The following is a 14,216-nucleotide window of genomic DNA, read 5'->3' as shown; positions in this document are numbered from 1 at the left end:
TAACCAGTTGCTTAGAGACCTCTATCAACTCCAATACAAACAAGGACAAACACTTCTCATTTAGTTTTTATTCATAATCATAAACTTAACTTTGCAATCCTGCTAGACTTGAAGGGGAATGAGGAAAATATGGAACCCAAAGAACTTCAGTGAGAGCAGAGATTACAGGGTATTGCGAGCAGATGGGGTGGGGGTGCTCTCCTGAGCTACAGAAGGAATGGTTTGATGGGTAAAATGCCCGCAAGTCAAAGAAATTAGAGTTGTCCACAGTCGGAGATGGTGATCTTCTTGCTGGTCTTGCCATTCCTGGACCCAAAACGCTCCATGGCTTCCACAATGCTCATGCCTTCTTTCACCTTCCCAAAGACCACATGCTTGCCATCCAGCCTGTAGAAGAACATCACTAATATCAGCAGATCACGCACTAAAGATAAAAAGTTACCCAACACAGATATAATCAGCATGCTTATTCCTGGTCAACTTCTACTATCTTAAGGGATGGAATGAAAGGAACACTGAAGAAACATCAAGTGTCCCTCCTCATCAGGACTGTACTCTTTCAACTGATCCATTCATTTTTTCTTACCACTCAGTCTTGGCAGTGCAGATAAAAAACTGGGAACCATTTGTGTTTGGTCCAGCATTTGCCATGGACAAGATGCCAGGACCTGTATGCTTCAGGATGAAGTTCTCATCCTCAAATTTCTCTCCGTAGATGGACTTGCCACCAGTGCCATTATGGCGTGTGAAGTCACCACCCTGTAGAAATCAGACAGTAATGTCACTGACAATCTAACTGAAAAGTCTGCAAGTATGCCATTTCTTTTTTTTCTTTTTTTTTTTGGTTCTTTTTTTCGGAGCTGGGGACTGAACCCAGGGCCTTGCGCTTCCTAGGCAAGCGCTCTACCACTGAGCTAAATCCCCAACCCCAAGTATGCCATTTCTAATTTTGTTGTGTGTATACATATGCCACAGGATATCAACATTATTCTGCAATTTTTTTACACCCACCTTTTGTTCCAAATCTCAAAGCTTTAGCTAAGGCTGGTTGACAGCATGTTGTCACCACACTCAAATGTTTTAGAGGTGCCCTAGGACTCACGTCCTCAGTTTTGGGATCCTTATGTGTTTCACAGGGCTCACACCCAATCCAAGGTACAGATTTTAGGAAGCTGGTATGTTAAACACATTTGGACCCATGGGACGAAGAGGCAAGTGAATAAGAAACTTAGGGGTTGGGGATTTGGCTCAGTGGTAGAGTGCTTGCCTAGGAAGCACAAGGTCCTGGGGTCGGTCCCCAGCCCCGGAAAAAAAAAAAAGAAAGAAAGAGAGAAAGAGAGAAAGAAAGAAAGAAAGAGAGAAAGAAAGAAACAAACAAACAAACTTAACCTGTGCCGGGGCCTGTACAATGTAAGGGTCAGCCACCAGGCTCAGAGGAACTGACATGTACTGCTATGTTCATACATAGAAAAAAAAAAGGCAACTGGAAATAAATGCTACACTTAGCTCAAGTCAAGTTTAATTGTAACCTTCTGGCTTAATTAAAGGAACTAAAAATTTCAATTTCATACCTGGCACATGAATCCTGGAATAATTCTGTGAAAGGAGGAACCCTTATAGCCAAATCCTTTCTCCCCAGTGCTCAGAGCACGAAAGTTTTCTGTTAAAAACAAACAAAAAAAGAAGTACACTCACATATTTTCTCTTTACAATAGCTTTACCCATGAAACTTGTTAAATCTAGAAAATGATGAAACCAACCTGCTGTCTTTGGAACTTTGTCTGCAAACAGCTGTAACAAAAAAAAAGCTAATTAGCAATATATATTATTATATATTAATAATATATAAGTGAATAGTCTCATGCTTAAATGCCCTTTGCTTTAGGGATTTGTAAGTCATAAATTCATTCTCAGAGCACTACTTTGGTAAATAACTTTCAATTCCTATTAAGAATCACTCCTATAAGCTTTAAGGTCCTACAGGGTTGAGAAACATGAGAACCAATAAATAAGAATAAGTAACTAGTCATAAATAGTGACATACTTCTTAAGCATGACTCAAGACCTTTTTAAATATACCACAGCTAATTCCAAATACTTTGGGCTTCTCCTAAGTATACAACCGCCTCAACTTCATGTTGAAACCCAAAATCAAAATTCTCAAAACACTGCATACAATGCATGACTAGGTAAATAAACTGTTAGTCACTAGCAATGAAAATGCTACCACCTTCAACCTGTCAACACTGCGTTAAGCATCAGGTGAGTGGTTCCTAACCTAATCATAGAAGATTTGAACACTTTAAACTCCCTTCCTCACAGCGTTCCAAGCCTACATTTTTATTGCAAGTATGACTTAAAAGCCTTTCTTGGCAGCTCCACCTATATTCTCACCGATGGACCTGTAGGTCTTGTCTCATTCCCATTAAGCTCTGGCTAACCTGATACTAACCTCCTACCCAGCACTGAACTTAGGCCAAGTTTCCACAAGAGTCCTTGTCAATTGTTAGCTCTGAATACAGACACACGCTGGCTAATTAGAACCTAGCGCTCTCTTTAGGTGCCTATCTACTATGTACCCAGCACTGTGGTCGGTGGGCAATGGGCGATCTAGCTTTGGAGTTAAGAGCATCAAACTCACTCAATGATAGCTTCTAGAGAAACAATTTAGACAGGATAGACACTAAGTAACATTTCACTATGGCCTAAGGGCTAATAGTCAGGTTAACGAGGATATTTAATTTTGTAAAAGAAACACAATTGCTTAGGACACTCAATTACTAACTGATCTTTAAGCAGCCACTAAACACCTCCAGAACTAATTAAGTAGTTAACCACTGGACTCCCAATCCAGCTTGGTCAATACAAAACTGCAGCGTGGCCAGTCATAACATGCCTGTTTCACAGAGGGTAATAGGGAGGGGTTCCAAAGCGCCTCCCCCGCTGCGCCATCACTGCGACAGGAGGCGGTCCTTGGGCACCAGCAAAAGCCAGGCCTTTCTCGTTTCCGCTCGGGGGTGGGGGACGCGGGGTTATTTTGGGGCCTCCCTAAACAAATGTTGCTGCTTCAGAACAAATGGCCAAATGCTCAATTTACACTCCAGTCCGCTACCAAACTATATTCTTAGTAGGAACCATTGGATTTAACCGGACGAACGAGCACGTACCGGCTTCACCGAACCTTCGTCCTTGGACCTTAGGCAGAGTTCCTACCCAGCCCCGATTAAAAGGCAGCGGCTCGGGGAAGGTAGTGGGGAAGAGGCCCGCAGGGCTGCAGCGCCGCAGCTTAACAGGGCGGGGCCCAACGGCTCCGAGATGGGAGAGGCGCGGAGCACGTGCGCCCGGCCTCGCAGGGCCCCACAGGACGCAGCCACGTGCGCCTGCGGGTAGGCCGAGGCGGGCGGGGGCAGCCCCCTCCCCCCAACGGCCGCGCCCCGCCCGGCTTTGTCCGCCGCCCGCCCAGCCTCCCCGCGCCTCGCCGGCCTCCCAAAATGGCCCCTCGTCAGGAAATGGCGCCGCCGCCCGCGCTCGCTCCTCCGGAGGGTCGGCCCGCGACCGAGGGAGCCTCCCCCTCCACCGCTCCCAGGACCCCTCCCTGGAGCATCCCTGCCCACCCGACCTCGAAGCAGACGCGACCCAAGGGCTCGCCATCAGCCGTGATGTCGAAGAACACGGTGGGGTTGACCATGTCTGCAGCAAGCGGCGAAAAGAGACAGCGGCGTCTGCAAAGCGGCACGAGCCTCGCCGCGGCTTCTTTTATACCCAGTTCGGGTCCCGCCCACTACCAAGTCGCGCGCCTGGACCTGGATCAATCACAACTGCTTCCCAGACGGAGTGACGGTGCGACAGGCCTATGGGCGCGCGCAGACGCAGGTGGGGCGGGGAGCGAGGCGCGCGTGCGCCGTAGCGCGCAGAGGCAGGTTCCCGCCCGCGGGCTCCTAAGGGATGGTTGCTTCGCTGTCCGTGTGGGAAGAGTCCGAGGACAGTTATGGAGGGTGGCCACGCCATCTGGCTGTCCTTAGGTACGCATCCGGGCCTCCGGCCTTACCCAGTGATACTGTGTATCTTCCCATTGCACAGAGGGAGTAACTGAGGCAAACATGGACCTCAAGGTCGAGCGGCCCTTCAAGGTCGGGCGGGGTCCTGCGGCGCGGCCTTTGCTGCGGAAACTCGAACAGGCATCCCTGGGCCAAGATCCAGGAACCACACCGGCTTTGTGCAGTGGCAACCGCTTCCTGATAGGTCCATTTGAGCGCCTCCGTTTTCTTAAACTCTGGGGACCGGGCACAAGCAGCCCCCTCATTTTAAAGATTATGAAATACTTTTTAAATGTCCTACTTTCCAAATATATCTTGTGTTTTCTCCAGGAGGAACCTATTTAAACATAATCCTGGTTTACAGAGTCTACCTGTAATTTTTCTTTTCTCACCACCCAATCCCCCAAGGTCTTCTCGTTTCATCATGAGGCCTAAGAAGTACTCTCAAAACAAATGCTTCCCAGCATGGTGACACACGCCTGTAAATCCCACCCCAGATAGACTGAGACCGGAAGACTGTGAGTTCCACACAGCCTGGGCTGTAAGTGAGGCCCTTCCTCAAAAAAAGACAGAGTCCGAGAATGGGAAAGTCAGTGCTGTCTGTGGAAGATCCTTCACCATAGCGTCTGTGGGAGTTGGCTCCAAACTGTAAGACCTTAGGCACAGGACCTCAGGAATGTGGGTCTGGCCATGCCTTATTTGGATGGACCAGACCAAAAGCCCGTTCGGTTCAACTACAGAGTCTAGATCTGCCAAACTGGGAAATTGTGTACCAGGGCAGCTTTTATTCATATAGCATCCTGTAAAACTGCTTTTCTGAAAAACAGTCTCAGACATTAAGTGCTTGCAGTACAAACTTAAGGACCTGCATTTGGATCCCCAGCACCTATGTAAAAGCCAGGCCTGTGGGAGGAGTCTGAGCCCAGGCCTGGGGCTCAGTCTAGGCAAAGCTGAGTCAGTCTAGTGGATAAGGGTGAGACAGGGTTGGCTAAGAGCACTTGCCTTCATTTTTTAATTAACTGGTTGTTTGGGTTATAGTTGAGTTTTAGGAGTTCTTCACGTATTCTGGTTTAATTTCTTATCAGACACATAATTGCTGATGTGTTCTCCTATCCCCCCATTGAGTCAGCAAGATGGCTTAGCAGGTAAGAGTGCTTGCAGTCCGAGTCCCTGGAACCGGGTAAAAGGCCAGATGAAGTGAGTCACATCTGTGATCCCGGCACTCTAACGGTTGGGAATCAGAAATGGGAGACTGACAGAAGTCACTAGAGAGTCATTGCCTCAAAGCAAGATGCACATGAGAGAGACCTTCAGAGGGGACAAGTCTGATGACGAGTTTAACCACTGGGACCCACAAGGTAGAAGGAGAGGGCAGTCTCCCACAAGTTGTCCTCTGACCTCCACATGCACACACGCACACACACACAGACACACACACATGCACACACATACACAGGCACACATACACAACTAACCCCCACACTAAATATTTTTTAAAAATCCAACTTGCAGGCTGGAGAGATGGCTCAGCGATTAAGAGCACTGACTGCTCTTCCAGAGGTCCTGAGTTCAAATCCCAGCAACCACATGGTGGCTCACAACCATCTATGATGATGTCTGATGCCCTCTTCTGGTGTCTGAAGACAGCTACAGCATACTTACATATAATAAATGAATAAATCTTTCTTTTTCTTTTCTTTTTTTTTTTTTTCCGGAGCTGGGGACCGAACCCAGGGCCTTGTGCTTGCTAGGCAAGCGCTCTACCACTGAGCTAAATCCCCAACCCCATAAATAAATCTTTAAAAAAAAAAAAAAAAGAGCACTGACTGTTCTTCCAGAGGACCTGAGTTCAATTCCCAGCAACCACGTGGTGGCTCACAACCATCTGTAATGGGATCTGACGCCCTCTTCTGGTGTGTCTGAGGACAGCTACAGTGTACTCATATACATAAAGTAAATAAATTTTTAAAAAAAGTTTAAAAAAAAATCCAACTCGCAAAGAAGTTTTCTTTAAGCTATATACAATGTGCCCAGACTCACACATATATACACAAGTAACTAAATGTAAAGACATGAGTAACTAAATGTAAAGACATAAATGGGAACACAGACAAGTAAACGTACCGCCCACACAAATGGATAAATCTGTTTGCTAGGATTACAGGTAGGAACCACCATACCCAGTTTATACAGTGCTGGGACTGGAACCCAGGACTCCAGGTATACTAGGCAAACCGTCTACTGACATCAAAACAGGCTCCCACCAATTCATAAGGGTTCTGATTTTTCCATGCCTTGAGCAATACTCATTATTCTCTCTTGAAAGCTTATGGAAGTCAGAGTATTCTCAGTTGTTCAGTACTTGCCCAGCTTCGAAAGGGAGGAGCTTGAACCACACCCAGCCAGGCAGAGCAGTGAGTACTACTGGGAACTGGCCAACATGTCTAACCCTGCACAGGCTCACAAAAGCCTCTAGCAGGGGATTTGAACCTTTTCCCAAGGGCATAGGCACTAGGGTGTATGTGTTGTGAGAGCAAGAGGACCTGGGAGAACTGTCATGGGATTCTCCCAGGGGCTACGCTGATTGCTCCAGATCAGCTATTACCACGAGGAGGGGAGAAAGGCAAGCCAGAGAGAAGTCAGCCTTAAATAACTGAAAGCTAGCTTTCATAGCCTGGCCCAGATGTCCATCCGTGCACACTGGATGGACTTGACCCCATGTACGAGCAGCTTGCCAGATGAAATGGTACACAGTTGTCCAGACAGGGCTACCTTTCAGTCTCTAGCCTCTACTTTTTGGGGTGAAGGAGGGCAGGGTCTTGCTATATAGTGGCTGGATTAGATCTCCCTATGTAGCCCAGGCTGGCCTTCAGGTCATGGTAATCCTGAGCTTTCTGGGAGCTGGGATTACTGGTAAGCGCTACCACCTCTTCCCAAGGGATCTTAGCCAGTTTCTAGTGGACAACAACATAGCATCATAGTTCGTTCCCTGGGAGTTCCTGCAACAGATGAGTTCCAGGTGGAACTGGTCTCACTCCCAACCTCAGGATTGGGGGTCTGGCATATAACATACTGGGAAGGAGATGCTCTCTCTTCTGGAGTGATTGGGACATAGGCTCTCTCTAATGCTTTCACAAAGCATTGGGTCGGTTGGAATGGCTTCCAGCCCTGGACAGCACTGCTTCAGAAGCCTTAGCTCAGTCCTTTGCCTCCAGCCGCTGTTTCAGGACAGGGACAGCAAAGCGTCTACCTGGATGTGGCTGTTCCAAGGGCAGGTTGCCGCTGGCTGTGCCATCTGTGTAGCTTGCAATGTTGCTTAGGCCCCCTAGGGGGCAGCACCCAAGCACAGCACTTACCGCTGTTCTTTGGCATCTTGTCCTCCAAGAACGCCCCTGATGTAGCTGTCCTGTGTCTGAGGCCTGCACCCTCTAGATTCTGCCCACACTACATAACTGATTCCAGAAGAAATGTTGGGGTAGACCTGGAACCTCACTTCTTCCAGAAAGCATAGCTGTCCTGACCATGGCTAAAAGTTATGTGGCTAATGTACAAGGGTTAACAGGAGGCAAATTTCATACCAACTATTATGGGATGGCCGATACTAAAATACACATATCCGCTTTCTTTTCTCCACCTCCCCCCAAACCCCAATAGGGTTTCCCTGTGTATCACTGGCCATCCTGGAACTTGCTCTGTAGACCAGGCTGGCCTGCCTCTGTCTCCCAAGTGCTGTGATCAAAGGCATGGATCACAACACCCAGCCAAATGTCCATTTTCTTTCTTTCTTTTTTTTTTCTTTGTTTTTTGTTTTTTTAAAGATTTATTTGGGGGGGATTTAGCTCAGTGGTAGAGAGCTTGCCCTGGGTTCGGTCCCCAGCTCCGAAAAAAAGAAAAAAGAAAAAAATATGTATTTATTTATTTTATGAATATGAGTACACTGTCACTGTCTTCAGACACACCAGAAGAGGGCATCAGATCCCATTACAGATGGTTGTGAGCCACCATGTGGTTGCTGGGAACTGAACTCAGGACCTCTGGAAGAGCAGTCAGTGCTCTTAACCGCTGAGCCATCTCTCCAGCCCCAAATGTCCATTTTCAAAGTGAGGTTTCTCTGCCCATTACAATCAATAGAACCAACTCTAGGTAAATGGATCAATGGATTTATTGGAAAGCTTGCTAATAACTCATGATGCATTGGAAGAACAAGAGACATAAGCTTAGAGAACAAGGACTAGAGGCCTCACAGCCAGGGCACAACCAGAATTTGACATCACCATATACCTACTGGGAATGCAACCTCCAGCCTTGGACATACCCACAGTGTCCAAGCCCAACCTTGTATGCTTGCTAGTGGCACAAGAACACTGAGCCCCAGTCCTCAACACTGGGTTTTCTAGTTTGCTTTCTGTTACTGTGATAAAACACTGTGACCAAAAACAACTTGAAGGAGGGAAAGGGTTCATTGTCTTAGGTTTTACTGCTGTAAACAGATACCATGACCAAGGCAACTTTTCCCCCCCGGAGCTGAGGACTGAACCCAGGGCCTTGTGCTTGCTAGGCAAGTGCTCTACCACTGAGCTAAATCCCCAACAACTCTGTCAGGAGAACATTTAATTGGTGCTGGCTTACAGGTTCAGAGGTTCAGTCCATTATCATCAAGGTGGGAACATGGCGGCAACCAGGAAGGCATGATGTAGGGAAAGCTGAGAGTTCTACATCTTCACCTCAAGGCTGCTAGGACAAGTCTGGCTTCCTGACACTAGGATGAGGATCTTAAAGCCCATCCCCACAGTGACACATTTCCTCCAACCTGGCCACACCTCCTACCACTCCCTGGGCCAAGTGTATTCAAACCACCACATCCATGATTGAGGAAAGACAGGGCAGGAGCTTAGGCAGGAATCACTGGAGGATACAGCTTACTGGCCCATGGTCAAATAGCCTTCTTCTATAGCTCAAGACCTATTGCCCAGAGATGGTACAGCCCACAGTGGGCCCTCCCACACCAGCATTAAGAGAATTCCATGTAGACATGGCCACCAGGTTAATTTGATCAGGGCAACACCCCCAGACTCCCTGCTGAGTCTGGTAAGTCACCAATCCTAGTACAGCAGACTAGCAAACACTTCCTCCTCTGAATTTGCAAATATTCACATCCAGGAGTATCCTAGGCTGGACAGCAGGACACACCAACGCGGATGGGTACCCTCCCCCCATACTTACCTTAAGGCTGTTTGATTACCCTCTAGGCCTCCTCCAGGCAGACCAGGAGAGAGGTGATAAAGAGAAGATTCTCAGTGAGACACTCAGGGGGTGGCCTACACAGAAACACGCTGAAGCAGCGGGAAAGCTGTAGTAAATAATTTTTAACAAGATTACTGTACGTTAAAAAAAGACAAAAAGTCAGATTGTATCTGACAATTAGATGTAAAATCTGAGCCTTGATTGGATGGCGGGCTGGAATGGGAAGTTACATTGCATGAGTCAACGCTGATGGAGAACTATCGGTAATTTCTTCTGGCAAATGAGCTCTGTGACTACATGAGAACCTTTTCTAAAAGAGCATTGCATGTAAAAGAACATGTTGGGTGTATGAGTTGTGGGGATGATGTATGAGGCATAAGTGCTACACATTTGGAGCACACTTGTAGAGGTCAGAGGGCAACTTTGTGAACTGGTTCTCTCCTTTCTCTGCAGATTCTGAGGTCAAAGTCAGGCTGTCAAGATTGTGAGTGAGCCCTTTTACTCGATGAGCCATCTGTCTGACCCACATGAGAACATTTGTATTTTCTAGGATGCTTTCTAAAGTATGTAAAGACATCTGCAACCAACATTCCTAGGTTGGTAACAGGTAAAGCAGGAAAATACAGATACACTGAAAGAGCTGAGATACACAGTCACAAGGTGAAATGGTGACTGTTGCCAAGTCTCAAGGTCATATAGGTACCTGTACTTTTTTTTTTTTTAGTTTTGTAAAAGTGGTGCCTTTTTAAAATAAAGCCTTTGGGGCTGGGCATGGTGGCATCTCATCATTCAAGAGGCAAAAAGAGACCAATCTCTGAGTTCACCACCAGCATGGTCTTTATAGCAAGTTCCCCGGGAGGCAGGGCTACATAGTGAGACCCTGGCCTAAAGAAAGAAAAGGGGGTGGGAGGTAAAGAAAAGAAAAAAAAAAAACTGACCTTACATTTACTTGGTCGCGGGGCTGGGGATTTAGCTCAGTGGTAGAGCGCTTACCTAGGAAGCGCAAGGTCCTGGGTTCGGTCCCCAGCTCCGAAAAAAAAAGAACAAAAAACAAAACAAAACAAAACAAAACATTTACTTGGTCGCCTGTGATCAGGACTAGTAAAGGCCCTTCACAGAGTGAGTCCAGGCTGCAGACGGTCCCATGTGTTGTAGGGCTAGAAGCTTCCCCTCAGGACTGTGGGTTAGATGAAGCCAAAGGAGGCTAGAATCTGGGAAAAGCGGTTCTCTACCTCAGCCTAGTTGTAGGTGGGCCCACATGGGAACCAACTGGAGTCATCGCTGGCCTCAGAAGGCACAGCCATTATTAGGCCCTTTGTGTGGGGTGGCTGAGAACTGGGCTGAGGCACGGCAGGCACAGCTGCACAGAAGCAGCTGGCTGAGAGCTTGCAGGGAGACGTGAGCCTCCCCACCCCCACCCAGCTGTGTCTGAGGCCTGGCTGATCTTGGAATATACTATTTTGGGTTCTTCCCTTCCTAAGCTGGTTCAAATTGTTCCCCAAAAAGTTCGAGCTAATACGCAATGAAAACTTTCAGCAGGGGAATGCCCAGTCAGGGTAGAAGTGAGGTGTGGAAGGGGTAGGGGAAGGGGGCTCATTCTCTTAGGCCTCTCGCCTTTAGTCCCAGCAACTTGGGAGGCAGAGGCCAGAGGATCTGTGAGTTCGAGGTCAGTTTTGTCTACAGAGTGAATTCCAGGACAGCCACGGTTACACAGAGAGAACCTGTCTCAAAACAAAATCAGTTAACAAAGAGGTGGAAACCCTAAGATTCACTTACATAAAGTTCAAAGCTGGACAGATGTAGGGGTCACGGGCACCTCTGCGGTCTGGGCCAGCAGGCACACCAAAGAGCACCCATCAAACCTTAACAGCATATCACTTCTGTGTGTTCTTCATTATTTTTTTAAAGATTTATTTGTTTTGGGGCTGGGGATTTAGCTCAGTGGTAGAGCGCTTACCTAGGAAGCGCAAGGCCCTGGGTTCGGTCCCCAGCTCCGAAAAAAAGAACCAAAAAAAAAAAAAAAAGATTTATTTGTTTTGTTTTTTGTTTTTATATATGAGTACACTGTCGCTGTCTTCAGACACACCAGTAGAGGGCACCAGATCTCATTACAGATGGTTGTGAGCCACCATATGACTGCTGGGAATTGAACTGAGGACCTCTGGAAGAGCAGCCAGTGCTCTTAACCTCTGAGCCATCTCTCCAGCCCCTTGTGTGTTCTTTATGACAGTTAAAACAAAAGCAAACCACAGGGCAAGTGACCAGTAACCTTTGAGACAAAAGGTAAATTGGCAGCAGGGTTCAGGGGAAGACAGAATGTGAAATGGTTCTAACAAACATGGTGCTGATGTCTTGACTTCTTAGAACCAAGAAGACCTAGAGAGTTTGGGGACAGAGAGGGCTGCATCTGGGAGGAATGGTGGCAGTGGGAAAGGTATCCAGCCCACCATGCTCACTGAAGAGGTCCCTCTTGTTGGGGAATGTTTTTGTGCACTGTGCATTTAAATGTTGATTTCTGTACCCGGAAATGTGGGTGCCGTCTGGACTTGGTATTGCCATATCATGAAGCCTCTGCTGGCTCAGTAGTTTGTAGGACATTGTTCTCCATCTTCTGATTGGTCAATGCAGAGCTGGTCACCCAGTAATTGGGCATAAGCTGAGAGGATATGGTGATCTTTCTGTGCCTTAAGAGAGAAAGGGTCTCAGGTAGAAAGAGGAGGGGAGCTGCCATCGAGACAGGAATTAAGAAGGCCAGAAAGAAACCAAGATGATAGGTAAGGCCATGTGGCTGAGAGGTGGCTGGGAGGTAGGCCAGGCCAGCATTGTCAGGTTAGAATAGCTCAGGGTCAGCAGAGCTACAGTGCCCAGAAGCTTATAAATATACCAGGTCTCCTTGTCATTCAGAGAAAGGGCGGGTGTAGAAAAGCCCAGCACCATTACACCCCTCTGTAAGGGTCTGAAGTCTCAGGAGACCCAGCGGCCCCTCTTTCTTCTCATAAATTCAACATCTGACACTGGACTTTTCTGGAAGCAAGGGAAGGCTTCTGATGACTAAGTCCACCGCTTTCCTGTGGGCTGCTGAGGGTTTAGGTCCTATAGGCTTGGTCATCTGTGTTTCTACGTGGCAATTGGTCCACTTTGTCACCTGATTCGTTAACAATTATTCCTATTGCTAGAATCTTATTCCCATGTGATTGGCATGAGCATTTTCTTTCTCCCTTCTTCTTTTCCCTCTCCCTTCTCTCCTGCCTGTCTGTGGTGCTGGGGAGAGAGCCTGGGGTATCTGAGCTACACACCTTGCTCCTCACGTCCCACTTGTTTTCCTAGTCAGTTTACCTAAAGACTTATTACATTTGCTGGCCAAGAAACTTTAAGGATTTGTTTATGTGCATTGTGTGCGGGCACCTGTGTGCAGTGCCTGCAAAAGGCAGAAGGTGGCATGGGAGCCCTTGGAGTGAACACCTGGTTATAGCTGGGCGGTCGTGCGTGCTTTAGATTCCAGCACTCAGGAGGCAGAGCTCTTGAGTTTGAGGCCAGCCTGGTCTACAGAGCAAATTCCAGGACAGCCAGGGCTACACAGAGAAACCTGTTTCAGAAAAAACTGAAACAAATAAACCCAAGTGAACTACTTAATGTGGTTGCTGGGAACCAAACTTGGGTCCCATGCAGAGCTGTAGGCTCACTGAACTCCTTAGCCGTCTCTCCAGCTCCCTTACCACCCCCCAGCCCCCACCTTCTCTGCCTTAATCTTTGAGCTCTCTTTGAACCTGGCATATTTCTTTTTTTTTTTTTTTCTTTTTTTTTCTGGAGCTGGGGACCGAACCCAGGGCCTTGCACGGCATATTTCTTTAGGTATACCTTTAGGTATAAAGCTAGTAAGGACTTGAAAGCTCTACTTACTGAGACAGGGTCTTTGTGTCTTTCCCTAACTGTCCTGTATGTGGGCCAGGATGACCTCTGCCTCTTTGTATGTTTTGCTTGTCTATACTCCACATGTATACCTGGTGGCCAAGGAGGCCAAAAGAGGGAGGGCTTTGAATGGGTCCCTGGAACTGGAATTATAAATGGTTGTGAGCTCCCCTATGAATTTTGGGAATCAAACACAAGCCCTCTAGAGAAACAGCCAAGTGCTCTTAAGTGCTGAGCTCTCTCTCCACCCCTAAGAATTCCACCTTTTAAAAGTAAGCTATTGGCTGGTTGGGGGTGCATGCCTTGAATCCAAGCATTCAGGAGGCAGAGGTAGGTTGCTCTGAGTTCAAGGCTAGCCTGTTCTACATCCTGGAGTTCCTGGACAGCCAGATTGAGTGAGATCCTGCCTCACAAGGTTATCCACTCCCTCTTTATAAGAGCTCTGCTCTTGCTGTCTTCACTTACCTGCACTTTTTAACCCATCAATTGTGATGGTACACATGTAATTCTAGCACCCAGGCACAGCAGAATGATGAGGGTAGCCTGGGCTTCATGGGGAGCCCACCTTAAAACCAGATGTGATTTCCTCCACTGCAAAGACAGCAGGTTCCAGTCTAACTACCTGAGACATGCTATATCTTGGGGCATGTTGCATTGAGAACATGTATTCTGTATGTCAGGCCTAGCCTGACACATACATAAGGTTATAGTGACAAAGGAAGTGTGATGAGGTGGGAAGCCCTGAAGCCAGCAGCCCTCAGTGGGTCTCCACAGGAAACAAGTCCATGCCCCTGCTTTGTTAGAATACATGTAAAAGTCCTGTGCGACGCCTTAGCCTTGAGCTTCATAAAAACTGAGTTTCTACAACTGTTTCTGACACTCATTCATGATGGTGCACAGGGACTCTGGCAGCTACTCCTCAGCCACTTGTCCATCTCCTTTCTGGATGGCTGTTATCAGGTCCAAAAGAAATTCAGGACAAACGGCTAAGGTGCTGCTGGTCTCTAGGCTCTCCCAGCATTGCAA

At 47.5% G+C, this 14,216-nt stretch overlaps 1 protein-coding gene across 1 annotated transcript; it reads right to left on the bottom strand.

Moving 5' to 3' along the window:
* Positions 1-48: 48 nt before the first annotated feature.
* Ppia (peptidylprolyl isomerase A) lies at positions 49-3,730 on the bottom strand. Its single transcript, NM_017101.1, has 5 exons — positions 3,620-3,730; positions 1,761-1,791; positions 1,572-1,660; positions 587-759; positions 49-387 (listed from the first exon to the last, which is right to left on the bottom strand). Exons 1-5 carry the CDS (start codon positions 3,686-3,688, stop codon positions 255-257), a joined length of 495 nt encoding a protein of 164 aa, NP_058797.1. The 5' UTR covers positions 3,689-3,730; the 3' UTR covers positions 49-254.
* Between the last annotated feature and the right edge of the window lie 10,486 nt (positions 3,731-14,216).

This window comes from Rattus norvegicus, chromosome 14 (assembly GCF_021556685.1).
Source record: "Rattus norvegicus strain SHRSP/BbbUtx chromosome 14, alternate assembly SHRSP_T2T, whole genome shotgun sequence".
Lineage (NCBI taxonomy): Eukaryota > Metazoa > Chordata > Mammalia > Rodentia > Muridae > Rattus > Rattus norvegicus.
Note: the sequence above shows the minus strand (reverse complement) of the source record. Positions and strands in the feature narration are given on the sequence as shown.